The 25,941-nt window shown below is 54.7% G+C and overlaps 2 protein-coding genes across 2 annotated transcripts; one reads left to right on the top strand and one right to left on the bottom strand.

The window, feature by feature from the left end:
* Window positions 1-2,225: 2,225 nt before the first annotated feature.
* On the top strand, window positions 2,226-9,509 carry LOC102511239 (keratin, type II microfibrillar, component 7C-like). Its single transcript, XM_032492906.1, is given in 11 exon segments — window positions 2,226-2,380; window positions 2,382-2,624; window positions 4,565-4,773; window positions 5,121-5,181; window positions 6,079-6,174; window positions 6,651-6,815; window positions 7,006-7,131; window positions 7,850-8,070; window positions 8,239-8,270; window positions 8,798-8,821; window positions 8,824-9,509. Coding segments are annotated over 11 exon segments (1,467 nt in total). The 5' UTR covers window positions 2,226-2,239; the 3' UTR covers window positions 8,973-9,509.
* A 1,320-nt stretch (window positions 9,510-10,829) lies between these two features.
* Window positions 10,830-23,981, bottom strand: KRT7 (keratin 7). Its single transcript, XM_032492905.1, is given in 10 exon segments — window positions 10,830-11,138; window positions 11,516-11,550; window positions 13,012-13,232; window positions 15,506-15,631; window positions 16,749-16,832; window positions 16,834-16,914; window positions 18,353-18,448; window positions 19,656-19,716; window positions 21,799-22,010; window positions 23,468-23,981. Coding segments are annotated over 10 exon segments (1,389 nt in total). The 5' UTR covers window positions 23,783-23,981; the 3' UTR covers window positions 10,830-10,980.
* Window positions 23,982-25,941: the final 1,960 nt, after the last annotated feature.

Below are 25,941 nucleotides of genomic sequence, written 5' to 3'. Positions count from 1 at the left end.
TCTCTCAGGCTTTAGTTCATTTTTCCCCTCCTGGGTTCCAAGAATAATAAAGGTGACACCAGGGAGTATACGTCCCTGAGGCTGGGCCAGGGATTAGCACTGACCCTTGGGATCCCCTGTGCTCTGGCTGTGTCAAACCTTTACAACTCCATCCCTTTCCAGTTGTGTTCGCAGAGGGCGCAATTCAGCCTGAAGCCCTTTGGACTCTCTGGACCTTACATGCACTTAATTATCAGTGCACACAAAAGCTGATTATTAACTTCCTCGTTGATTGTGATAGCACAGAAAATCTGTTCCATCCACCCACCAAAACCCAGGAAGAGGTCCAAGCAAGCATCATGAAAGTGTCTCCATAAGTCTAATTGAATTCTTTAATTAAGGAAATTAAATGCTTCAGGGTAAGTCCATTTCCTCTTGTAAGTGAGATGCCAAAGGAAGACTTCTCCGATACTACTCTTTCCATAAGAAAGTTGGAGGAGAAATTCATAATCCTGAAGCCATTAGCCACGTGGCTGATGACCCCAGCTGGAGCTGGGAGTGGACGCACAGACACTGTGGAGCTGGGCTCCATCTTCCACAGAGGACGGCACTAAGGTTGCACTGAAACTCCTGCAAAATCAAAGCTGGACCAAAGGGATTCAGGCCCACAAGAGCTTTGGGAAAGAATGACACAGAGGGCAGTGGGGCACTTCCTAGAAAGGAGATGCCAGGCAGCCAAAGCTAGGTACGGCTGGCTGTGATGACTTCCGGAATTCCAGGATTTAATTACCCTTTGCACAATAACAACTCATATTTAAAAGCACAGGAAGCTAAGGGTGATTCGCAGGTTTCTCTTTAATACTGGCTGCTGAGTTCACAGTCCAGTTTCCTCTGCCTATAGTTGGACACATAATTAACTTTCATTATGGTGGATCATAGCCTTCTAGGGTTGGTGGCCATGACAAGCATCGGCTGAGGAGAAGGCTTTGGATGAGGCTGATTTCTCTAAGACCCCCAAATCCTAGCCATCTGGGCTTCTTACAGAATTCTTACTCAGTCCCCAAGACTCAGACCCTGGGAGGGGCCAGCGTTGGGGAGGGCTGGGAGACTCCCTTCAGATTCTGACTCTGCCCCTCTATAGAGTCTTCTATGCTTGACCTTAAACAAGTCACTGGACCACTTTGAGCTCAACTTCCTAATCAGGTAAATGGGCACAATAATACTGACCTCGGAAGAATGCCCTGGGGGATTAGATGAGATAATACACTATAAATCCTCCCACATTGTAGGTACTCCATGAGTACAAACTCCCTTCTTGAGGGGGAGGGGTAGAAATCTTTAAATAATTAAAAGGGGGATATAAAAAATAAAAATGAAAGATACCCTTCCCCTCTCCCAAGCAGAGTGGAGGATATGGTGGGTAGAGGGTATCCCACTTACTAGGGGAGGAGCCATGAGCTGAGTTCTGAGAGAGAGAAAAGGTTTTGCCCCAAGGGAGACAGGATGAATGGCAAAATAATAATAGTAAAATAAACAGAACAAACAAACATTTGTGGAGCTCTTATTAAGCGCTAGGTAGGGCCTTAAATGCTTTCCTGTCCCTTGTGCCATTAGGTCCTCCCAGCAACTCTCTGCTGGGTGCTACTACAGGCCATTCTGCACATGAGTGAACTGAGGCTCAGAAAGGTTATTCACCTGTCCAGGGTCATGACAAGAATCTTCAGGATTGACCTGTAAAACGCCTCCCCTTCAACACACACACACACACACACACACACACACAACACACACACACACACACACACACACACACACACACACACACACACACACGTACTCGCCCCCTACACCATACGGAGATGCGCAGGTAACTAAGACCAGGCTTCCCAGCCTGCAGGGCTAGAACTGAAATGAGGGGGCAGAGCGTGCCCAGGTGCGCAGCCTGGGTCTAGAGCTAATGACCCAAGCTACCTGGCCGAGTCTGGCCCGAGGGGCCGAAGGGGACTGCCCCGAGCCCGCAGCGCAAGGCGCCGGCGAGCCCACCAGGTGCTTCCGGGCCCCATGAAGCGCAGGCGGGAGGTGAACGCCGTTTTATGGAGGCGGCCAGGAGGCCCAGCTCGCTTTAATTCCCGGCTAGCAGAGGCCGGAGGCCCGCCTTCCAAGCTTATAAACGCGTTGACCTCGCGCTCCCTCTTCCGGCCCGACGGCCGCGATATAGGGTGCAGCTCGGGTGCCGGGGTCCAGCCTCCGCCGCCGCACCATGTCCTGTCTCTCCTCGCGCCTCGGCAGCCCCTGCGGGGTCCGCGCCTTCACCTGCGCCTCCGCCTGCGGGCCCCGGCCCGGCCGCTGCTGCATCACGGCCGCCCCCTACCGCGGCATCTGCTGCTACCGCGGCCTCACCGGGGGGCTTCAGCAGCCTCAGCGTCTGCGGGGGCTTCCGCGCCGGCTCCTGCGGTCGCAGCTTCGGGTACCGCTCAGGGGGCGTGTGTGGACCCAGCCCTCCCAGCATCACCACCGAGTCGGTCAACGAGAGCCTCCTGGCGCCCCTCAACCTGGAGGTTGACTCTACCGCGCAGTGCGTGAAGCAGGAGGAGAAGGAGCAGATCAAAAGCCTCAACAGCAAGTTTGCTGCCTTCATTGACAAGGTGGGTGTCCTTGATCACACCCTTCCTGAACCTTCCCTTCCTGGGTGGGCACTAAAACAGGAGTCAGGGGCAGGAGAGATGTGGTTTTGGTGAGCTCCAAGTCTGACGGAGATGGACATACATCCAGGACACAGACAGACACAGAGAGATGAATAGAAAGGAGGGGATCCCGTTTAGAACACTGTTATTATATACAGCCTCTGTCCAGACAGACAGAATCCCCATAGACAAGATGCATGTTCTTGATCCTACCCTTCCTGAGCCTGGAAGTCCTGGAAGGACCTGAGAATTTCCAGGCCAGTCTCTCCTAGAAATGGGGAATGGGGACTGCTGCTATTTTATGTGATATTTTTAGGTGGTCCATTAAAGCATTAAATAACATTGAAACACCTGATGAGAAAATTTATCTCTTTTCATGTTTGTTTCAATCCTTGAGATGAAATGGAGAAAATCTCATTGGATGCTAATATGTCTTTAATATCTCTCTAACACTTCCTCCTTTCACGCTTCTAATAAAAGGCAGCAAGCCTCAGCTTCAGTGCTGTCTGGGACAACAGTTTCAGCTAGAATTTAATGCCTTCTGATTTCCCCTTATGTATGCCTAGTGATATTGGTCTTACAACTATGGTGGTAATACAGTTACCCCTTTAACCCCATTGAAGTGTGAATGTTAAACAGATTCATTTATGGATCAATCATAAGTAAAACAGTACAGCGGGACTGCAAAATCCTGAAGTCAGCCTGTGAAGGGTTCATACCGGAGAATCACTGCCACCAGTGCAGCCGTCTCAGCGCACACAGAAGGGAAAAGAGGGAGGGATATAGGGCAGGGTCTGCCCAAGAGCCACTGAGAGTGGGTGGCAGAGTAGAACTCCAAGCCCGGGCTCTCCTCTGCTCTCCAGGTCCCTGGGGCTAGAGGATCCCAAGCTTGGTCCCCTCCAGCAGGAGTCAGTCCTCCTCAGCAGACACTGCACCCTGAGTGTTTTAGCGCTCCCATCCAGGAACGGTGGCCAGAGGGTGAAGCGGAAAGGGTCCTGGCCCACAAGCAGGCTTGGGCTCCATGTTCAGTTTCTCCACTGATTCTCTGTGTGCCGCTGGCCAGTGGCTTCTCCTCTCAGACCCAGAGCTCTCCACTCCAGAGCTGTGCGTGGCGCAGAGTCTGAGCCATGACTGTGAAAGGAAAGATGGGGACAAAGCTATGAGATGCCCCACCACAGCTCAAGCCTTTTCAGCTAAGATACCTAAAGTGATCCCATGTAATATCAGCCATCCCCATTCCCCATTTCCAGAAGTTCCAACCGGGGATTTCCCAGCTGCACTCACTGAGTTGGATGAAAGGATACGAAGGCTAAAAGGCAAGGGACTGTCTCAACTCCAGCTAAAAAATCTGCGAAGAGGAAAACCAGAAGCCGGGGTCCTCCACTTGGCGTCTTGTTTGCTGGTGTCCTCTCTGGCTCCGCAGTGACTGGTGCCGTCCCATCTCTCCAGCCTGAATGACTTGCAGTGAAGGCTTGCATGCTTTGCTTCCCTGCAGTCCCACCCTCCCTATTTTCCAAAACCTTCCCTCGTTCATATTATCTGCCTGGCCTCCAGACACATCTGAGTGTCCAACATAGGACTTTAGCCCACCTGAGACCCCAGCCATCCTGCTTGGTGGAGACTACGTTCCCTGCTGGGAAGCCCCTCCCACCTTGACCATCCATTCAGACAACTGTTCAGCAAGCCCTCAGCTGTCCACCAAGGACAGAATCTCACTCAGGCCTGAACAAGCAGTCATGAAACAAAGATTCTCGGGGTGCCTCCTCAGGCCACGAGAGCCCAGCTGAGGCCGTTCCATCCACCCCTCGCTTCTGCATGGCTCACTGATAATTCCATCTCACTCTGCAGAGGGCTGGGGATATTGGCTCCTCCCACTGAGTCTCTCCCACCCTGGGCGGCACGTGCGCTTCCTGGAGCAGCAGAACAAACTTCTGGAGACCAAGCTGCAGTTCTACCAGAACCAAGAGTGCCGCGAGAACAACCTGGAGCCACTGTTCAAGGGCTACATCCAGACACTGAGGCGGGAGACTGAGCGCATGGAGACTGACAGTGGGAGGCTGGCCTCGGAGCTCAGCCACGTGCAGGAGGTGCTGGAGGGCTACAAGAAGAAGTGAGTGAGTGCCTTGGGGAGGAGGGTATGGAGAAAGGAAATGGGATGAAGTCAAAGCAGGATAGATTTGAGTTAGACCACAAGAAGAACTTTCCTACAAAAATGTGCAAGGCACCCACCCCAGCCCATATCAGGAATGAGATTCCCTGAAATGGGAAGAGTAGTGTGTGATGTGGTTGGTTTGAGTGCCCAGATGAAAGGGATGGACACTTTTTGATTCTATGACCACCTCCAAAAGATCCAGTTTCTGGAATGTGTTTGTCTGGGCCTTCATTCTCTTCTTTTCTCTTCAAATCCCAGCCTATTGAAGCTCTAACCACTGAAACTTATACCCTTTGTGTCCCCAGGTATGAGGAGGAGGTGACACTAAGGACCACCACTGAGAATAAATTTGGGGCCCTGAAGAAGGTGAGTGATCCCAGATTACTCATCCCACAGCTCAGAACCAAGGACAGAGGCAGGAGGGAGCTCTGTAATTCAGAAAGGCTGAGCGACTCCTCCAGAATCACCCTGCCCAACCTCTCCCTGTTTCTCCCCCAAATATTCCAGTGCTCCCTGGGCCGTCCTGGACATCAAAGTACACTGTCTGCTTCAAGCAGGGCAATCTTCCCCCATCCAAGGTAATTCCCATCTGGCAATGGCTTCTCACCTCCTACTGCCCTGTGCCTGGCAGAGAATAGGCACCCCATATATTTTTGTGAATGAAAGAACACATGAATGCTAGGGTATAGCTCCATTCTCAGGCTGGCAACAGCTGGGAAATGCTGGCGTGAACAGTGCCCGTGTTCCTCACCTCTTAACCTTGACTCAGCACCAGTGCCATTCTGTGGACTCTCATCAGGTCCTTCCAGCCACCTCCATGTGAGGAAGGCAAGGATTACTGGGAGGAAACTGAGACACAGAGGTCAAGGGTCTTTCCCTGCGTCACGCTGGCTTGGGGGCAGATCTCTAGATTTCTTTCCATAAGATTCCAGAGCAGAGAGGGGTGGGGCATCATTAGAACTGAGCCATTTTATACCTGATCCTAAGTTTCATGATAGTGCAAGATGTGGTTTCTAGTGAGACCATCCCAGTGGGTACCAGAGGAAGTGCCTAGAAACCTTGGGACCCCCTCCTTTACCCAGACCTGTTCCTGACACCTTCAACTGCATAAAGGACTTCACCAAACCCCTCGACACCAAGCTCTAGGATGAACAGCTAAGGAGGGTCCGGGGAGTGTGCCCAGCCTATGGGGTGCCCCTCCCTGGTGGGGAGAGCTCTGTGTTGTCTCCCCAGTGAGACTCCTGTGCTGCTCTCTCCCTTTAGGAGGTGGACTGTGCCTACCTCCACAAGTCGGACATGGAGGCCAACTTGGAGGCCCTCATCCAAGAGGTAGACTTCCTGAAGCAGCTGTATCGGGAGGTGAGAAGTCACAGAGCAGCGGCACACTGGAAAGGACTTGCCACCATTTGGCTTCTGGGTAGGGGGGTGCAGAGCAGAGTTGAGGGACCCAAGGCAGGTTTACTGTCAGAAGGTGAAGAACAATAGTTTCGTGTGTCATCGGCCAAGCCCACACAAGCTGCGTTCCTGGTTACTGTGGTGGCAATTACCACACAATTTCAATTCTGGTCCTAGACCTAAAGGATGGAGGCAGGAGGCCATGACTGAAATCAGGCAATGGGCCTCAGACCTGGGCTCCTCTCAGCCTCGGGATTCTGGGCCTGAGGAGCACTGAGAGGTTCCAGGGTTGAGGTGGGGAGACCACCTTGGAGATGAAGCTTCAGAGACTGTGAAGGAAGCAGAAGCAGGGGATAGGGAAGGACTGGGAGAGGGTGGGCTGCCGGGAGTGGGGTCCTGGTCCAAGAAGCTCTTATCACTTCCCCATACTGCACCTCCAGGAGCTTCAGGTCCTCCAAGCCCACATCTCAGACACTTCAGTCACCGTCAAGATGGACAACAGCCGGAACCTGAACATGGACAGCATTGTGGCAGAGATCAAGGCTCAGTACGACGACATTGCCAGCCGTGGCCGGGCTGAGGCCGAGTCCTGGTACCGCAGCAAGGTGAGTGGCCCAGCATCCCCTTCTCAGAACCCCAGCAGGGCAGATGCAAAAAGGGCTTCAGCCTTTGTCTAGGTGGGATGGGCAAGGGAAGGGCAGGCAGCTCTCAGGATGCAGTGGCAGATGTGCAGATGTGGGGCTCAGTGGGATGACATATCCTGAGCGCCATGAGCCTCTCTGCTTCCCCCCTCAGTGTGAGGAGATGAAGGCCACAGTGGCCCAGCATGGCGAGACCCTGCACCGCACCAAGGAGGAGATCAATGAGCTGAACCGCATGATCCAGAGGCTGACGGCAGAGGTAGAGAACGCCAAGTGCCAGGTACAGGCGCCTGGCGCACCCCTCAGTGTAGAAAGAGAACAGAGCTAACCTGCAGCTGAGGGATTTTAAGTCAGACCCCTTGCCAAAGTGTGGGGAAAGGAGCAACATCAAACTTTCAGCAAGTCCCCTCCATGGAAACACAATCCGTTCCCACTGAATGTGGGGTGGAGTGGGGAGAGGTATTGGGGGGGAATGGAATGACCGGGGCTTTCATGGTCTTAGAGGCAGAATGGGGCAGAGGAAACAGCACTGGTCTGCGGGACAGGAAACCTGGGGTTTCAAACCAGCCCTGCCACTAGCTCACCATGTGATTTGGAGGAAGCCATTTCACCTCTCTGGCCCATTGTTCTAGATCAGTGATCGCACACTCAGAGGTCCCCAGAGGTTGTGAGTGAAGCAGGCTGTACTGGAGGCACTAGGGTGTGGTAAACTGGAAAGCACTAAGGGCAAAGCTGATCAGAGACAACTGAGGCAGTCCCTACAGTCCAGTGTGGCCAGGTCCTCTGATTTTTCAAGAGAAGCCAGGAATCTGGATTTTAATATTAAAGTTCAAAAATTAAAGACACTGCCAACATTCCCAGGGAATGCTAATTTGCAACCTCTGACCTAACAAATGAGTAAGGCGCCACCTTCCTCTGACAATCAATGGTTAGTGGGTACCTGGCCTCTGACCTTGAATGCAGAACAGGGAACCTCAATAACCCTCCCCCGCTCCCAGAACTCCAAGCTGGAGGCAGCAGTGACCCAGGCTGAGCAGCAGGGTGAGGCCGCCATTAATGATGCCCGCTGCAAGCTGGCGGGACTGGAGGAAGCCCTGCAGAAGGCCAAGCAGGACATGGCCTGCCTGGTCAGGGAGTACCAGGAGGTGATGAACTCCAAGCTGGGCCTGGACATCGAGATCGCCACCTACCGGCGCCTGCTGGAGGGCGAGGAGCAGAGGTGAGGATCACACTGGGGGGAGGATATCTCTTCATCCTCCAAACTGTTCTTAGAGTCAGGAGCATGTTTTTGTGTTATTTGCATCTAATTTGCATCATTACTTGAAGGAGGAAATTTGCAGGTTCTGCTCCCCCCAACTAATTTTTGTCTCTTTGCTCTCCCAACAAGGTTGTATGAGGGCATTGGTGCTGTAAATGTCTGTAAGTAATCTATACTGTGGGTTCTGAAATAAGGGGTCAGGTTTCCTGATGAACAAACTTTTTCTTAACGGACCAGATAGTAAATACTTTAGGCTTGTGGGTCAGGCAGTGTCTGCTCAACTGCTCAACTTGTCCTTGTAATGTGAAAGCAACCACCACCAAGCAATACTTATAAATAGATGTGGCTGGGTTCTAATAAAACTTTATTTGCAAAAACAGGAAGCCAGTGCTGGCCACAATTAAGATCCTGAAAGGAAGGAGGGGGATGTGGCAGTGAATGATTATGAGAACTTAAATAGCTATTACTGCCTAAATGGAGGGCCTGGGCTAACAAGTTTCTCAAGGATGCTTGAGGTTAGACTGCAGGAAGGTCTGCCCAGATGTGAGGGTGTATGAGGGGGAAGGGAGAATAGAAACAGAGGGAAGGAGCTCTGAGCAAGGGAAGGCGGGGGTACTCTGGACAGCAGGCAAGGGGCTGCTGCTGGCGCCCACCTCCCTCGGGTAGTAATTCCTGTCCTCCCCAACAGGTGTCAGCAGCTCCCGGGGAGGGGTTATTGCGGGGACCTCTGGGTGTCCAGCGCCCGGCCGGTGACGGGAAGCGTCTGCAGCGCCCCCCGCACCGGGAACGTGGCCTTGCGCACCGGCCTGTGCGCGCCCTGCGGCCAGAGCAGCGGCGGCGGCCGCCTGGTGCGGTTTGTGTAGCTCCTCCCACTTTGTACATACGCGGCTCCACCAGCCAAGCGTCCCTGCCTTCAGCAGCGGGTCCCGGAGATCCTAAAGCCCCTGCACTTGCTGGGCAGAAGGGCTTCGGGAACCAGCCGGCATGATCAGCCCCAACTGCTGCCTTCTTTACCTGCATCTCTCTCTCTTGCTTCCTCTCTTCATTTCTTCCAGGGAGGGCCGGGCGCCTTGCCGGCAGGTCTGGCATCTCCCCTCCATCCCCAGAGTCTAAATGACTGGTTTCCTCCAGCCCTGGGCAAATCCTGACTCTGGCTGCTCTAAGGGCTTGGATGCCTGTGGCTTCTAAGGGACAGATTGGTCCCAGAGCCCCTCTGATGTGGACCTGCTGCTGCCTCCCCAGCCTTCTAAACTCTCCCATGGTGACTGAGGTTGTGTCTCCCAGGAGACAACTTTAGCTGCTGCCTGGCTCTCTCTCCCTCTCTCAGCCAAGGTCTCCAAGTTTCCAATAAAACTCCTTGGTCATTTATAATGTGCTCCAAGAATCTCCCTACACACTATTTCTGCCTACACATGTGGCCTTCCGGCTCAGTTTTTGCCCCTCTCTGAGGCAACAGAGGAGATGTTCTCAGCAAAGAGGGACAGCGGACTGAGGGACAGTGTCTCTAAGGCACCCCCGCCCGGTGCCACACTGAGTGGTGCAGGGGGACATGGACCCACAGCCCCCAAAACCCAGACACAACAGAAGCAAGAGGAGGAGCTAGAAGGGAAGTGAGAAAGGCCACAGGGAGGATCCTGAGCCAGAAGGGGAAGGGCCTGGCTTTCCTGACATCTTTGGTGTGGACCTCATCACTTGCAGCCGCTGGGACTCCAGTGGTCCATTTCCTCCACTCCTCCACTCCACCCCCACCTCAAGATACGAAAAGTTCTGACCGTGAGATCAAATATGCAGACTTCACCTCCCCCTAGAAACCAGCACTCCTGAGATAGTACCCCCAACCCCCCACGCACACCACCACCATCACCCCCAGGGGGGTCCCAGACATAGAGACCTCCTACCTCGCCCCCAGTGCCCATCATATGTGCTGCTGTCCGTCAGGGATGGAGATGACCAAGCACAGACCCCAAAACAATGCACATACTCACAGACACACAGACCCCCCTCAGAGACCCTGACATATATAGATGCCCCATTAAGCACACACAATACACAAATACCCTCCTCTCCTCCCACCCCCAGGGGTTGATTCACAGCCCATCCCTCAGCCCACGACCTAGGCCCAGGGCCCCCTACCAGGCATCTAGACTCTGGGACCCCTCCCCCACCCTGCACCCCTCCCAAACACACACAGACCTTCTCCCAACACTATCACCCCCACAGAATCCCAGACCCCCAGAGCCCCCTCCAGGACCCCAGACACACACCCCATCCTGGGCCCCAGGGACTGGCAGATCCAGCACCAGGAAGGGCTGAGGGCGGCTGATCTGCCAGCTGGCTGGTCCACGCGAGACCCAGGCCTGGACGGCTAAATATTTGCGGCCTTCTCACTACTAAGCAACATTCTCTGACAGCACAGGGTATTGGGAGTGGGGGTGCAAACAGCCCTCCCACCCCCTCCGCAGGGGAGGACTCCAGTGCCCACTTCCTGGCAGAGCCAGCACTTCTGGGGTTTCTGGGCTTCTTCAGGAAAGAGCTGAATCAGCCCTGGCCCTGGGTGTGGGCCACGGCCTCTCTCTGGATAAAAGCCAAGCTCCTTAGAGCAGCACCCCCATGTCACCCATGTGCTCGCCCAGTAATCAGGACAGATGATGCGCTCCCTAGAGCCCCTCCCTCCCCACCACTTTCCCTGCCCAGCCTAATGAAGCCAGGATACAAGGGGCTGAGCTGGGGCTGGCCCAGGCCTCAGAAAGAGGCTGCTTTATTGGAAGCTATTCTGACATCATTTTTCAGACTGCCTTGCAGTCTTGGGACCAGGGATGGGACTTGTCTTGTAACTATGGGGTCAGGGTAAGGGTCTCCCACTCCCGGGGCTCAGTTGAGGGTGCTCCTGCCAGTAGCAGATGTGGTCCTAATGGAGTAGGTCTTGAGGGCCCCGGGCCCTCCGCCACTGGAGAATCTCAGGGCATTGTTGCCCATGGTTCCTCCGAAGGTCAGCCGACTGCCAGCACCGCCAGTGGAATTCACCACAGCTGAGTGAGAAGGGAGGAGGTCTCCATCAGAGTGAGGCCCACCACCCGAGGCCCCACCCTCCTGCCGCAGCTGCCCATCTTCCTCCCCCCACCCACCTCCCCTTCCCACAACAGCCAGGGCCAGCCCAGAAGGAGCCTCCAACAGTGGTGAGCCTCTGGTCCACGCTGCCCCCAGCCCCACCCTGCCCTCTTGCACGGCTCCCCTGGGCTGTTGAGCCTGCCTGGCTGGATGGGAGCGTAAGGGTCCCTACTGAAAACTGTCAAAGGGAAGGAGGCTCCCGGCCGCCACAAGGCCAGGCCCTCAGGCCAATGTGCCATCCTACAGACCCAGCCTAGTCTGCACAGCAGAGGGGACGGGCCCACAGCCAAGAACTTACAGATGTTCACGGCTCCCACTCCATCTCCGGTCAACCTGGGGGCAGAGGAAAGACCTGTGAGGGCCTCAGCACTGGAAGAACTCCCACACCCCTCTGTCCAGGCCTCAGGCAGCACTGATGCTCCTTTGCTTTGTCTCCACACGCCCAGCCTTCCTTCAGCCTTGTTACAAAATGAGTGAGGAGTAGGGAGGGGGGTTCACTTCGGCCCTCCTGCCTACTGGCTACATGACCTGGGGAGTGTCTCGGAGCCTCCATTTCCTCACCTAACTCAGTACTGACCTCACAGGGTTGTTTGTGATGGTTAAATAACATAACTTACCTAAAGCCCTGGCACTCAGGAGTTGGTCAACAGCAGCCACCTTCATTGTTTATGTGGATGGCTGCCTCCCCTGATTGGACCATAAAATTCTCAAAGTAGGCTGTAGCTTATTGATTCCTGCATCTCCAGTCCCTAGCATGAGGTCTGGCACACAGGAATTACTTAATGTGTGTGGAAATAATTAGTGAATTGTTGATTGAGTGAATTCAGCTCCAGCCTGGACTGAGGAGAGAAGGGGAGGGAGGTGGAGTGGCTTTCAGCAGCCTGTGGGGCTGAAACAAGTCTTGCACTGGAAATTAAAAATCCACTCCAGACAGCTGGATACATTTGCTTTTTGACTCACAGCCCCATTGACACCAAGCCCTCGACCTTCCAGATGCGTTTACTCTGCAGAGGGGTAAAGGAGGATCTCCATTTAGCAGAGGGAGGGAGGGAAGTCCAGTTGTCTCCAGCAGCCCTAAGTCCAGGAAAGGGGCGGAGAAAAACTAAGGGCAAGAGATGGGGATGCTAGGAAGCTTCCAGGCCCCTTGTCTGTTGACCAAATGAGTCAACCAACCAATCACAGTAAGTATGAAGACCCAACTTCAGAGGTTCCATGGCTCTCATGAAAAATTTCCTGTAAGACTAGCCCAGTCCAGCCTTGTCTCAGGCTTCAGGTGAATATGCAGATCTCTCTAGGGACAGGGGGAAATTCACCTCTCCACCAGGATAGGGCAATACCACGGGACTTAGCACTCAGTCATGTAGTGAGAAGCAGCCTGACGCCACTAGAACCAGGAATCAGCAGAGCTTGACCGCACACTGGCCCTGTCCCCTCAATTAATAAAACTAACCAGTTTTCCTTCTGTAAACTAGGGACTCAGGAATACCTGACTTGCTCACCTGAATGTGTTCTGAGGATCAGATAAGATGACCCTGCTAATGGCCACACACACCAAAAGCGCTGTTATCCCCTCAACTTTCCCGCCCACCAAGCTTTACACCATATGGTCTTTCCATCTAAATAGTCATCTCATCCAGGGCAATAAGCAAACATCATCTGTTCCCTCCCTACACCTCCCACTCCCAGTGCCCTGCCGAAGAGTGTACGCAGGAAATGCTTGCAGATGGAGGGATGTTAAGCCCCAGGCCCTACTGAGCCCCAGAGGGATCCCCTGCCCAGCTTCTGTGTCCTCACCTGCTCTCCTCGCCCTCCAGCAGCTTGCGGTAGGTGGCGATCTCGATGTCCAGGGCCAGCTTGATATTCATCAGCTCCTGGTACTCCCGGAGCTGCCGGGCCATGTCCTGCTTGGCTTGTTGCAGGGCAGCCTCCAGCTCTTTCTGCTTGGCGCGTGCATCCTTGAGTGCCAGCTCCCCACGCTCCTCAGCCTCAGCGATGGCAGCCTCCAACTTGGCACGCTGTGGGCGGAAGTGGAGCTGTGAGCTAGGGGGCAGGCCTCGCCAGTCACGGCCTTCCTGCCTCCCCATCCTGCAGTCAGCATGTGGGCAACTTGCTTACAGTGGCTTCACTGGCACCAGCCCACTCCCCCAAGCACCATGGAATCCTAAGGATTTAAGACATGGGTTTTGATATCTAATGCCTAGGTTCCAACTCTGGCTCTGCAACTTACAAGCCATGTGATCTTAGAATCAACCCTTCTAAGCCAGTCTCCTCTTTTCTGAAATAGCAGTAATCACAGTTTCTACCTCACAGGGATACTGCAAAGTATTAAATGAGATAATATACAAGGCCTCGCACAGTGTCTAACATACAGTAAGTGTTTAATAAACACTATTATGATCACTGTTATAAATAAATGCTATTATGATTTACAAATGCCCACTACCCTTAACCCCTAGCTGGAGAAGCTCCAAGTCTATGGGATCCTAATTTAGCCCCCAAATTTCAGGTAGCTGACCGGAACCAAAAATACCTTCAAAACAGGAACCAGTTTGGAACATGCCCAGAACAGGGAGACTTGGAGCATAGAGACACTGCTTGAAACCGTCACACCCCAGATCAATAGTCCCCCAGGTTTGGACAGGGGTGGTATGATGCTCAACGGACTTGAGCCGCAGCTGCAGCTTCCTGCCACGCCTTACTATTCCCTCTCCTGTGGCCCGTCCCCCACTAGAAGAGCCTGTCCAGTCCTGGGTGGCCTCTTGTTCAGCTCAGAGGGCCACCATCCCCATCCCCAAGCCCAGCGCTCCTCCTCCTTCCTTCTCATGACTGTCCTCTGCCCTCAGATCCTTTCCTCTCAGTGCATGCACTCTGCCTCGCTGCCAACACCCCCAATCCTCCCCAGGAGGCTGGCTGATGCCCTCTGCCCCCATCCACTGGTCGGTGCCCTTCCCTGTCACACTCTTGCCCCCTTGGCAGGGCCATCCCACTGCCTCTGAGCCCCTTGATGGTGGTAGACTCCCCCAGCTCCAGGGTGTGGCTCTGCCTTGGCATGGGGAGAGGAGAACCAGATGTGACAAGGGATTTGGGAAATGGTCATTTATTATTCTGTGCCTCCCCTCCTGGCCTGGACGCTGGGCTCGCTGCACCGGTGATTCATGGCCCTGCATCTATGCCAGGAGGCAGCCTCTGCCCTCCCCCTCATGTAAACAGGCCTGCCGGACTCCAAGGGGAGGACACTTCTGGGTAGATCACCCCCACCTCCCAGGCTCTGGCTCACCTGAGAGTTAGCCCTCTGAAGCTGCTGCACCCATCGGCTTCTCTCCCTCCCCGCTGCAGACCCCTGCTCTGGCTTCGCTGCCCTCCCACCCCCATGCCTTGGCCAGGGCTTGGGGGACCCTTCCTCATCAATGTGCCCCACCCCAGCTTCACAGCACATCCTCCCATCAGTCTGTTATCTGAAACCTGTGCCCCGACCATGAGTGAGGTGCTGGGCAGGGAGGAGCAGTGAACCAGACAGAAGCAGGGTCCCTGCTCTTAAGGCATTTTTAATATTCCAGTGGAGGTGGGGGACAATACTTATTTATACTTAATTAGTAAGACTTACCTAGTAAGTCAGTAGTCAATAAGACAGAAAATTTCAGAGAGTAGTGAGTGTTTCAGGGAACCTCATACAGACTGCTGAGAGAGATCCCTGAGAAGAGGTCTTCTGTCCTAAAGCCCAGGGGGGAGAAGAGGGTAGCCACGTACGGAGCTGGGAGAATCACATTCCAGGTGACAGGAACACCGCGTGCCGAGGCCCTGAAGCATGAAGATGCTTGGCAAATGGAAGATACAGGAAGCAGCAAGAGCACAGCGGGAGAGGGAGCGGTGGGGAGTGAGGTCAGTGGATGGGACAGGGCCTTGCGAGCCACAGTGAGGGACTCTGCTGCCTCCGGCCCCCCGCTTCTAGGGACACTGGATGGCACCCAGAGCTAGGTGCATGAAGAGGGCCCAGTATCAGTGTGGTAACAAATGGTGGCTCTGGCTAGCCAGCCTGAGGCTTCCTCCATAGGCTGTAGGCCCAGCTAGGACCCCTATCCTCCCTTCGGTCAAGCCAGGACCTGGCCAGGAACGTTTTGTCCTGGGGAGCTCACACGTGGGCCAGAGAGACTTGAGCTGCACCAGCCTCTGCCTCCAGGGCCGTAGGGACAGGGCTGACACCCTCGCCCCTAGCCTTTGGCTCCTCATCCTGAGCTTGGCCTCAGCTGGCTGCCCTTCACATGCCTCAGGGAGGAGGGCTGGGGCCCACCTGGTTCTTGATGCTGTCGATCTCCGCCTGCAGCCTCTGGACGGCCCGGTTCATCTCCGCAATCTCATTTCGGGTATTCCGAAGTTCATCCCCGTGCTTCCCAGCCTGGGCCTGAAGGGTCTCAAACTGGAGAGGCCACACAGAGAAGGATGGCGGGGGTGGTCATGATTACAGGTGACTCGTCTTCTCCCCACCCAAAGAAGGCCCCGGGTTCTGAGTGACAAGCCCTCCAAGCTTATCTTCCCAGGGAGGGACACTCTGACTCCTAGCAAGCTTTGCCCGATGCCAGGAGGCTGGACTCTTGGACATTGGGGTGAGGCAGGGCTTCAGTCTCCTCCCAGCCACGACAAGGACAAGGATGACTCCCCGGGCCCATCCCCATTGATCCCGGGGCTCTTCCCATGCCCATGACGTCCCAGTGCTGGAGAGTCACTGGATGTCTCAGATCCTCACCTATTCACCCCTTGATCAGCACCACCCATTTCACAGATGAGGAGAATGAGTCCCAGAGAAGGGAAAGGACTGCCCGCAGGTCACACAGAAAGTCTAAACCTGGGTATCCTTATTGGCATACGTGTGTTCTCACACTGCACCATGGATGACTTCCTATCTCTGCAGAGACATTCCTTTGCTGCTGCTTTTAAACCCTCAGGCTTCCTCCCCCGGGACACTGGTTTACCCCAGCACCCCGCTGCCCATTCCCCCAGCACCTGCACCATCAGCTGCCCTGCTCCCATACGGTGCATGTAATGATTAAACCTGCCTGGTCCAGAGCCCTTGGACCCAGGATTCAGTCCCTGCTCCTCCATTCACTAGCTGTGTGGAGTTAGACAAATAACTTAACCTCGAGGTGCTTCAGTATCCTCATCTGTAAAAGGGGGATAATAATAGTGCCCACATAATAGGGCTGTTGTGTGGGTTAAATGAGTCAGTGCCGGTAAAATATCTGAAACACTGCCTAGCACTGTGCACACTTGCCAAATTTTAGTTACAATAATTATTAATCTATGTGCATTTCCTCTGCCCTGCCCTACCCCATCAGGCTGGACTCTCCCTGGGCAGGGACCTGGACTTCGCCTCCTCTTCTTCCCAGGACACTGGAGACCACCACAGACTTAACCCTTGGTGCCTGTCAGCACAGTGGGACCCAGGCCCTGAAGGCTTGGGACTGAGTGAGGAGTAAGGGAAGCCACCACTGAGGACCCTGCCAGGAAGAGAAAATATTCCTCCAGTGGCAGCACACCTTGGTCTGGTACATGGTCTCGGCCTCGGCCCGGCTGCGGTTGGCGATCTCCTCATACTGGGCCTTGACCTCAGCAATGATGCCAGTCCAGGTCCAGGGAGCGGCTGTTGTCCATGGACAGGACCACAGACGTGTCTGAGATCTCGGACTGCAGCTCTTTGAACTCCTGTAGGGACAGAACAGAATGTCAGGACCTGGGGCATAACTCATTCCCGTTCCCACCCTGGGATCTTTCCACCCTGGGACCCCCCACTTCCCATCCTAGGATCTTCCCCACACACTAGAGCAAGAAAAAGGGAGATGAGGCCGGAGTGCGAGTGAGTACCCAGGCAGCAAGGGGCACAGCCCAGGCACCTGTTAAATGGCTCCGCCCAGCCCTGGCTCCCGGAAGAGCCCGTTAGCAACTTCTCAAATAAGAGTCTGGCAGGATCACAGCAGACAAACAAGTGAGAGAGTGTGGTCAACTGTGGTGGCTCCTGGCTGTGAGGTCTCTTGTGAGGGGATCGATCATGAGTGGTGGGTAAAATGTCATATTCCACCTTATAATGGAACCCTCTGCAGCCTTTAAAACTGATGATACAGCTGTATTTACAGACAAGGAAATATATGCATGGTATATCATCACATGAAAAAACAACTGATTCTGTTTCATTAAAATATATATTTCTGTGTCTCAGTGTAAACATATGCACAGAAAAAGGCTGAAAAGGTAGACACCAAAATGATAAGAGTAGGTATAGGAGGCCTGTTTTCAATTTTCTGCTTTACTTAATGTTCTGGATTTTTTGCAATGAGTATATATGTCTCTTTTCAAAGGAAAAGAATTGCATATACATGTATATAATACACACACCCCCACACACGTATATAACATATGAAGACTTGCACTGAGACTAGGAGAACCCAAAGTCAGACTCAAGGAGCCAGCCCCTGAAATTAACACATGTGGAAATTCTCTCAGAAGGGCTAATGGAGGCAGGATGCTCAGGCCAAGACTCAACTGAAGAGAAATGAGAACTAGTCTGTAATCAGCCTCAAGTGTAATTATGTCCCAGACCAACCAGATGATCGGCCACCCTCTCCTCTGCACAAGGCCAGAGACTCACACTGATGGGATGAAGAGGTTTTTAAATCCACATGAGGGAAAGGAGCTGGAAGCCGAGGGCAAGGCAAGGCTGAGCAGCAGAGGAGGTGGGAGGGGTGGACAGACAGAATGGCTGAGTTGGGGGCGTAAACCCTCAGGCACTCCAGTTTCTCCTGACTCAGGCTCCCCTGCCAACCCACCCAGGCCACCTGTGAACCCTGTCATTGCCCAGATCCCTTGACATCCACCTGGTTCCTTTCTGCCCCTCCCAATCCCCCTCCCTGGCAAATGGTCATCCCACGTCTCTAGAAGGCCAGTTTTGACTGACTCCACTCTTCTGTGCTGCCTCAGCTCCTCCTGAACTCCTTGCCCACTATAGATTCCTGAATTAGAAAGATTAAAGAGCAGGGTAAACTGCCCAACACACACCCAGACTGGCCCAGAGGCAAGTGGTGGACCAGATGGCTCCCTGGTTAGGAAATGTAGGACGTAGCATCTCTCCCACCCCTGAGGTCCTCACCTCCTCATAGAGAGTCCTGAGGAAGTTGATCTCGTCATTCAAGGCGTCCACCTTGGCCTCCAATTCCACCTTGTTCATGTAGGCAACATCTACATCCTGGGAGGGGTGGTGGTGAGAAGAGGTAGAGGGTCACCATGTTCTCGGTACACAAATCATTTAGCAGGGGCAGGAGCAAGCCAGCATCATCCAGCCCCGACCACTGCCCTACCAAGAAATATACAGCTCCTCCAGGCTGCGGGACGTGCCCACAGCAGGAAGCTTCCTCCACTGGAAGCCCCAGGCTGCGAGATAGGTACCATCACCACACATCCCCAGGACTGAGGTGCCTTCTCAGCCCTGATAGTCCCAAACCTAGCACTTCACCAGTTCCTGAAGGCTTTGATGGTTTACACACCCACCTGGCTCTGCCACCTACGAGCTACATGAACTTGAACAAATCACTTTAACTTTATGAGCTTCAAATTCTCACCAAATGGGAGATCATGAAATCATTCAGACTCGAGGACACTGCTCCCAGAGATGGAAAATCTCCAGCCTAAGTATGGAGCTTGCTGCTTGGGTGACACTGAGGCAGGCCGGCCACAGGTAACACCTCAGGTCCAGGTGACACCTAGGCCCCTGCTAGTCATCCTTCCCCATGGTTAAGCTCCTGGGAGGAGGGCTCACTTCCACTCATCCCTGAATCTCCAAGGACCCAGCACTCTGGGGAAGATTACATTTCTGTGTGTGGGCTTGGAACACAGAGTGAGTGTGCTTTGAATCAGCATCTTAAGTCAAGCCTCTCTCAGATATTCCTTAGGCCTTCCAACCTCAGCTTGCACACCTCCAGGGATGGGGAACTCACTCTGCCTCAGGGCAGCCCACCCTACTCATTCAGCAAATATTGCAGGCCCACCACATGCCATGCTTATTTTCAATTAAATGTTCTGACCATGATAGAACATACCCTTGTTCGGGGTTGAAATTGCCCTTTCTCATTTCCATCCTATAATCTTAATTCTAACCCCTCCAAGCCCAGAAACAAGTCTAGTGACTTCCCAGACACACACACACACACACACAAATACACACACAGATATGCACACACACACACGGACACACATACACGCACATGAGGCAGGCTGGACTAGAAGGGCCTGGCTCCCAGATCTGTCGTTCTCCAAGCCCATCACTCCCTTCTTGTAGACCCCAGCCAGACCTTGACCACAGGACCCTACTGGCTGCTCAGGCGAGAGGCCTGTGGTCCCTTGTCCCATGTGTTTTCAAACAATGCCCCCCCATCCTACCTGTCTGCCCCCCTTACCTTCTTCAACACCACGAACTCATTCTCGGCAGCCGTGCGACGGTTAATTTCATCTTCATACCTGCAGTGAAGGAGGGCAGTGTGGTGCGGATGCAGTTTTGCCTCCATCCACCCCCCATATCCAGGTGTGAACATCTGCCCTGCCCCGCCCTCACCCCCTTCTTAGTGACACACCTGAGAAAACAGGTGTCAGCTGTGAAACAAAATGTCCCTGACTTTTCCATATGGCTGTTTCTAGGGCTTTGAGTCTTGGTACGGGATGAGGGTGGGGGAGCAGAGAACATGCAAATTAAAGGAAAAGGCTGCGTATACTGGCAGTGAGATGGCAAATAATAATCATGCTTAGGGACCGCTTCATACGGAGCCCGCACTGTTACGTGTTACCCATGCATTTGCTCATTTAATCCCCACAACAGTCCTATAACATTGGTGCCATGCTCAGCAGGGAAAGGAACAGTGGCACAGAGGGGCAGCGTACTCTGCCCAGTCACTAACCTGCTAAGCCCAGACTTGAAGCCCAGAAGTCTGACTCCTGAGCCCACGTCTTAACCACTACTAAATCCCACTCCCTGAGGGTGAAGAAGGGGCCTGAAGGAGCAACCTTGTGGATTCAGGAAGGGGGAAGAATCAGGCCCCAACTAGGTGGCCAAGCCTCCAGCCCCACTCCCACAGCCGCACCCCCCATCCCTCTTCCTCCCAAGGAGCCAGCCTGCCCATAGGAGGACTTTGGCAAAGCAAGGAATAGAGCAAGAGAGCAGTGGGCCTGACCCAGGATTTATTTAATGACTCAAAAAAGGTGTCTGGAACAGGAACTCAGCAGTGCCCACGAGCTGCTAAAGTAGTAGCAGGCACAACGTGGGGCAACCACGGTAGGGAGCAGGATGCTTGGGCAGGCAGAGGCCCTCTAGGAGCCCAGATTCCCAAAGTCCCACTCCCCCACGTCCTCTAGAACAGCTGTGAAAACATCCGCGAGGCCGTCTGTCCTGCCTGGGCGCCTTGCCGCTGGGCCCAGAGGTGTGCAGAGAGGAGCTCCCCAGTAGCTGCACTCAGGACCCTTCCCTGCATCCCCTTCCAGGTCCTCCTTCAGCCTGAGCCTGGAGCTCAGCCTGGCCCCCCAGGAAAGCACTCTGTGTGGGGGAAGTTGTATGTTCACACGCGCGCGCGCACACATGCACACCTACACGTGCACACCTGCCAGCAGGGGCTCACCAGTTGCCCCAGGACTTCCCAGCCCTGCACCTGTCTGGTTCCACCTGCTGCAGGATTAATCCTGTTGACTATTGCCCTAGGGAAGTCCAGGGGGAGGGGGAGGCACTCCCTGCCGAGGCCTTTGTTTGTTCTACCTCCAGGCAGAGCCAGTGTCCCTGCTCAGGCTTAGTCATACATCCCCAGGCAGAGCACAGAACTCACTCATTCCCCCAGAGTGCCCACTGGGCAGGGATGCCCAGCCAAGCCTCAGGCTTTGGTGTTTGTCCAATGAGAACAGGCACCTCAAAGGTCTGTCCTCAAAACCCAGTGTTCCCAGCCTCTGCACTCCCTGCCCCTCCTCACAGCCTCCTTGCCAGTTCCTGCCCAGGCCAGACCCACCCCCACAGCCATAGCTCACAGTAATCATTCTCTCTCCTTCTTTCCATCCCAAGTTGGCTCCAAGTCTCCTCCTGGGAGTCAGAGGCCACAAAACAAGCCCCAGCCCTCCCAGTGATCTGCTAACGTGAGCTCGATCAAGCCCCTGAAACTCTGGACTCCCATTCCTCACCAGAACAAAATGGAGCTGTTCTAGAATAATCTAAGAGTTGTGCCCATCTGTCATAGGACACCTTCCGCCCTGCCCTCTCCTGGGCCTTGGTCAGGCACCCAAAGGAAACAGTGCCGATCAGGCCGGGCTGAGATATTTTCACTGCGAGTAAAAAAGTTGGGAGAAAAGACCAGAAGGACTTGAAGATAGCCCCCAGGAACAGAGAGGAGAGAGGAGAGGCAGGGAAGGTGTTAGTCAAGCTCTTCCCTAGTCAAGATCTTCCCTTCAGGAGACCCAGCAGCTGCCACCCTCTGACCCCCGACCCAGAGAGGATTTGCAGAGGGTCAGCTGAGAGGGGCACATTGGCCCAGGGCATAGATGTCCCAGGTCGCACTGGAGGGGCAGTACTTATTCTTGAAGTCTTCCACAACGTCCTGTGTGTTCCGAAGCTCCACCTCCAGGCAGCCCCCATCCAGCTGTAGTGTCTCCAGCTGCTTCCGCAGGCCGGCAATGTGGGCCTCAAAGATGCCCGGGAGGCGGCTGCTCTTGGTCGACTTCTGCTCCTGCAGCAGCGCCCACTTGGTCTCCAGCAGCTTGTTCTGCTGCTCCAGGAACCGCACCTAGAAGGGGCAGGGAGGAGAAAACTGCTGAGGGGCAGACCTCACCACCCACAGCGGGGTTTGGAGGGTCTCCAGCCACCCAGGAGAGCCCACGTTCCCACTGGCTCTTCCCTCAACCTGTGCCCCTAGCCATCGACCTCCTCCTCCAGGAAGCCCACTCTGAACAGGCCTCTCCTCCAGGACTCTCTGTCTCAAGTGTCTCCGAGTGTGTCCAGGGCTCAGGTCGACCTGGTCATTGATGTGTCCCCACGCTTGTGCTTTAGGATCTCCTCCCTCCTCTGCTCCCCATCACATCACAGGTGATGGTCTCCATCTCCCCGTCTGAAGGGCTGCCCACTTCCTGTCTGCATCCTGAGCCTGACTCGGCCCCTCTCCCTTCAGGGAGGGACCTCATCTCTTCCTCTCTAAATATCTCCCCTTCCCTCTTTCTCCAACAAAGCCTCAGGACAGGACGCTTTAATCAAGTAATGTAAATGAGTCCTGGTTATGTGTCCCTAACCACCCAGGAGCACCCAGTATGAGTGGTGGTGGGAAGCAAGTCTCCTCAAAACCAGCAACTCAGGCAGCAGGCCCCAGGGCTGCAGCTCAGCAGCAGGGGAGGAACCCGGGGCTTCCTGCAGAGGCTGCAGCAGAATCTGAAGGATGTGTACGGTCCGAGGGGTAAAAGACAGGAGGATATGGGGGACCAGGGAAGCGGAGGGGTAAACAAAGGCAGGAGAGGGAAAGCCTGCTCTATGCCCAAGGAGGAGGCCCTGGACAGGGGGGCCCAGTGGGGCTAGCCCTTAGTTCTTGGGTCCAGCTCCACCAGTCTGTCCGCCTAAGCTCCATCCCTCACCCCTTTGGGACCTAAATAATTAGGGAAAACATCTCTTAAATGACCCTTCCCCGGGATCCCCTCAGTGCCCCCAGATGAGATCTCCAAGAGCAGGTATAATCTCACTTCCTACCACCAAAAGGAGGCTGGAGGACCAGATAGGTGGGGCAGATGAGTCTGGGAACCTCCCTCCTTCCAGCTCTTTATTTCCAGCATCTGCTAGGTAGTAGCTTGGGGGGTGGAGAGCACCTCTGACTCCACAGCCCCTCTCTAGAGAGGGGAGCCCAAATAAGAAGTCCTGGCCCTGGCATCTGGAGAGCCCAACTTGACTCAAATTACAAAAACGGCCCAAGAACCCCAGCTGGAGACACAGCTCACCAGGGCAGCCAGGCAGACCCAGACACACATTCCGGGAAGAAAAAGCAGGGCGATTTGGGCAGCTTGCTAGAAGAGAGGGGTTGGAGACTGAGGGGAACAAAATAGCCATAGGGTTCTTGGGGTGGTTATGGTCCCTGATACCGGCGTAAAGAGAGCCGGCACCAGCGCTCCCAGGGCCTGGCCCACGTGCGGCATGGCGAGGCGGCTGCTGGGGCCTGGGGCCTGGAGCCTGGAGCCTGTCTCCAGGCAGTGCCGGCCAGCTCACCTTGTCGATGAAGGAGGCGAACTTGTTGTTGAGGGTCTTGATCTGCTCGCGCTCCTCCTGGCGCACCTGCTGGATGGAGGGGTCGATGTCCACATGCAGCGGGGTCAGCAGGCTCTGATTGATGGTGACCTCGCGGATGCCGGCGCCCACGGGACCCCCGTAGGACGAGCGCACGGCCACGCGCGGCCGCGAGGCGCCCAGGCCGTAGAGGCTGCTGCTGCTGCTAGCGAAGCCGCCGGGGCGCACTGAGCTCAGGCGCACCTGGGCGCTGCGCCCCGGGAAGGCGGCGGAGCGGGAGCTGAAGTGGAAGGACATGCTGGCTGGGCTGGGCTGGGCTGATCGGCGGGCGACAGGGGACCGAACTCGCTGACCTCCGCGGACTCGGCCCCTTTTATCAGCTAGACGCGGCCGGATCAGCTTACACAGGTAGGGGCGGGGCTGGCCGCCGGCCACCTTTCTCTGCCTGCCCGCCCCTCCCGGGGCCGAGTTTCCGCCCTCTGCGCGGTCCTCTCCAAGGCAGCCCAGGCTTTCAGTTCCAGCCGGAACTGTCTAGAGTGGGGAGGAGGGCCGTAGACGCCAGACCCTTTGATGCAGGCGAAGCAGAAAGCTGAAGGAGACAAGTGGTCCCAGGCGATCCGAAACAGGTTCAATCAGGGAAAGCTTCCTGGAGGAAGCTTGGAGAAGGGGTGAAGAATATCCAGAATCCTGGGACTAGAGCAAAAGCTCAAGCCGTAGAAGATTGGGAGAAGAGGTGGACCAAATGTTCTAGTCTAGGTTTCAGCCCCTAGTCCCCTCCCCAGGCTTCTGAATGCCAGAAAGGCATTCCCTGACAGCATCCCTCCCAAGTCCAGCTCCTCCTTGAGACATCAGCTCAGTTCTTGAGTAAGCTGACCCAAGGGTGGGCCTGGCCTAGCTAGTTTGCCTGGCCACATGGCCCTCCACCTCGTTTCCATATAGAAACTAGGCCAAATGGGGCATGACCCCACTTCTTGCCCCTCTCCGCCCCACTCCAATACACATCTGAAGCCCAGAGGCCCCTGGTAATGGTTACCCTGGGCCTGAACTTCCCCCCACCCCCAAATCACATTCCTGTCCATTTTTTTATTTGACTCTGGAGAAGGGGACACCTGTGTGTATTTGGGACGCTACATGTGAAGGTCTATACACTTGTCTGTGAACACACCTGCAGGTCCTGAACTTCACTGGGTGCACACCCAAGACATGTGTTTACATCTGTGTTTGCATGTCTGTAAACGTATTTCTATAAGCAGGAGTCTGTATTCTGAGGCAGGGGCATAAGTGTGTCTGGATACACACTTGCACACTTTTGCACGCATGTCTATGCACTTGCTTGTGTTTGCACTCACTCCTCCCTACCCCCGACCCCTGCCCTTTTGCTGTTTAAAGATCCCCAGCTCTCATCATCTCCCCCACCTGAAGCCACCACCAAACAATTCCCAGCAGTTTCAAACTGAGCCCAAGATGGGGATAAAAGTTGTCCTGGAACCGGGACCGCTGGACCAAGACAGCTAAGCACTGGCCTCGCTTCCCAGTAGCCTCCAGCCACGAGGGCCACACCCTCTGCCCAGCCCTGTCCGCATTTCGCCCGGCTATAGGGGCAGCCTGAGGAGCTTTTGGAAAAGACAGCCAACCGGACTGTCCTCTAGCCCCACCCAGTGAGCTAGCAAGGTGTCACCTCAGACCAAGCCCTTGGGGGCACCCTGGGTGGAGGAGGGTGGGGACAGAATGCCATCCCTGGTTTTCATTTCAGTTAGACAAAGACTAACGGGCAGCAGCCCCCTCTCAGTGACCTCAGGAGAGATCCAGGCCCCCTCCCCTTCCTCTCCTTGGGCCGAGGGATGCCCAAGGAGAACTTCAGTGGTGTTGGCTCAAGAGTGTGTGTGTGTGTCTGTGTTTATGAGAGAGAGTGAGAGAGAGAGGAGAGAGAGAAATTTAACCTGGAATTCTCAGGTGTAGCTTAAAAAGCATACAGATTTGGCCTCAGGCTATTGCAGTCATGGGAACCAGCTCCTCCCCGCCCCTAACCCCCAAGCTGGCAAAAGAGACCAACTGTTTAACTTCCACACACCGCACACTATCATTTACACACACATTCATACACACACACACATAAACATATGTACAAGTACACACCACATCATTCCCACACATATGCACACACACACACACACACACACACACACACGCACAATATGTCATTCAGATAGACACATACCACATCAGATAGACACATCACACATGCACCTACACACATATGTACCACAACACACACACACACTCACACACTCCAACGTCCTTACCCATCAGCGCCCATCCTCAGTTCTTTTCCCACTACTTCCCGCCCCAGCCTCTAGCCCTCCACCCGCCCCAAACCTACCCAAGTTCCACAGCTGGTCCCTGAGCTGCTCCGCCCCCACCAGCCACCGCACTGGCAACCCCCACTTTATCTGCTC

Source organism: Camelus ferus, chromosome 12, assembly GCF_009834535.1.
Source record: "Camelus ferus isolate YT-003-E chromosome 12, BCGSAC_Cfer_1.0, whole genome shotgun sequence".
NCBI classification, from domain to species: Eukaryota; Metazoa; Chordata; class Mammalia; order Artiodactyla; family Camelidae; genus Camelus; species Camelus ferus.
This window is presented reverse-complemented; position numbering and strand designations above follow the sequence as displayed.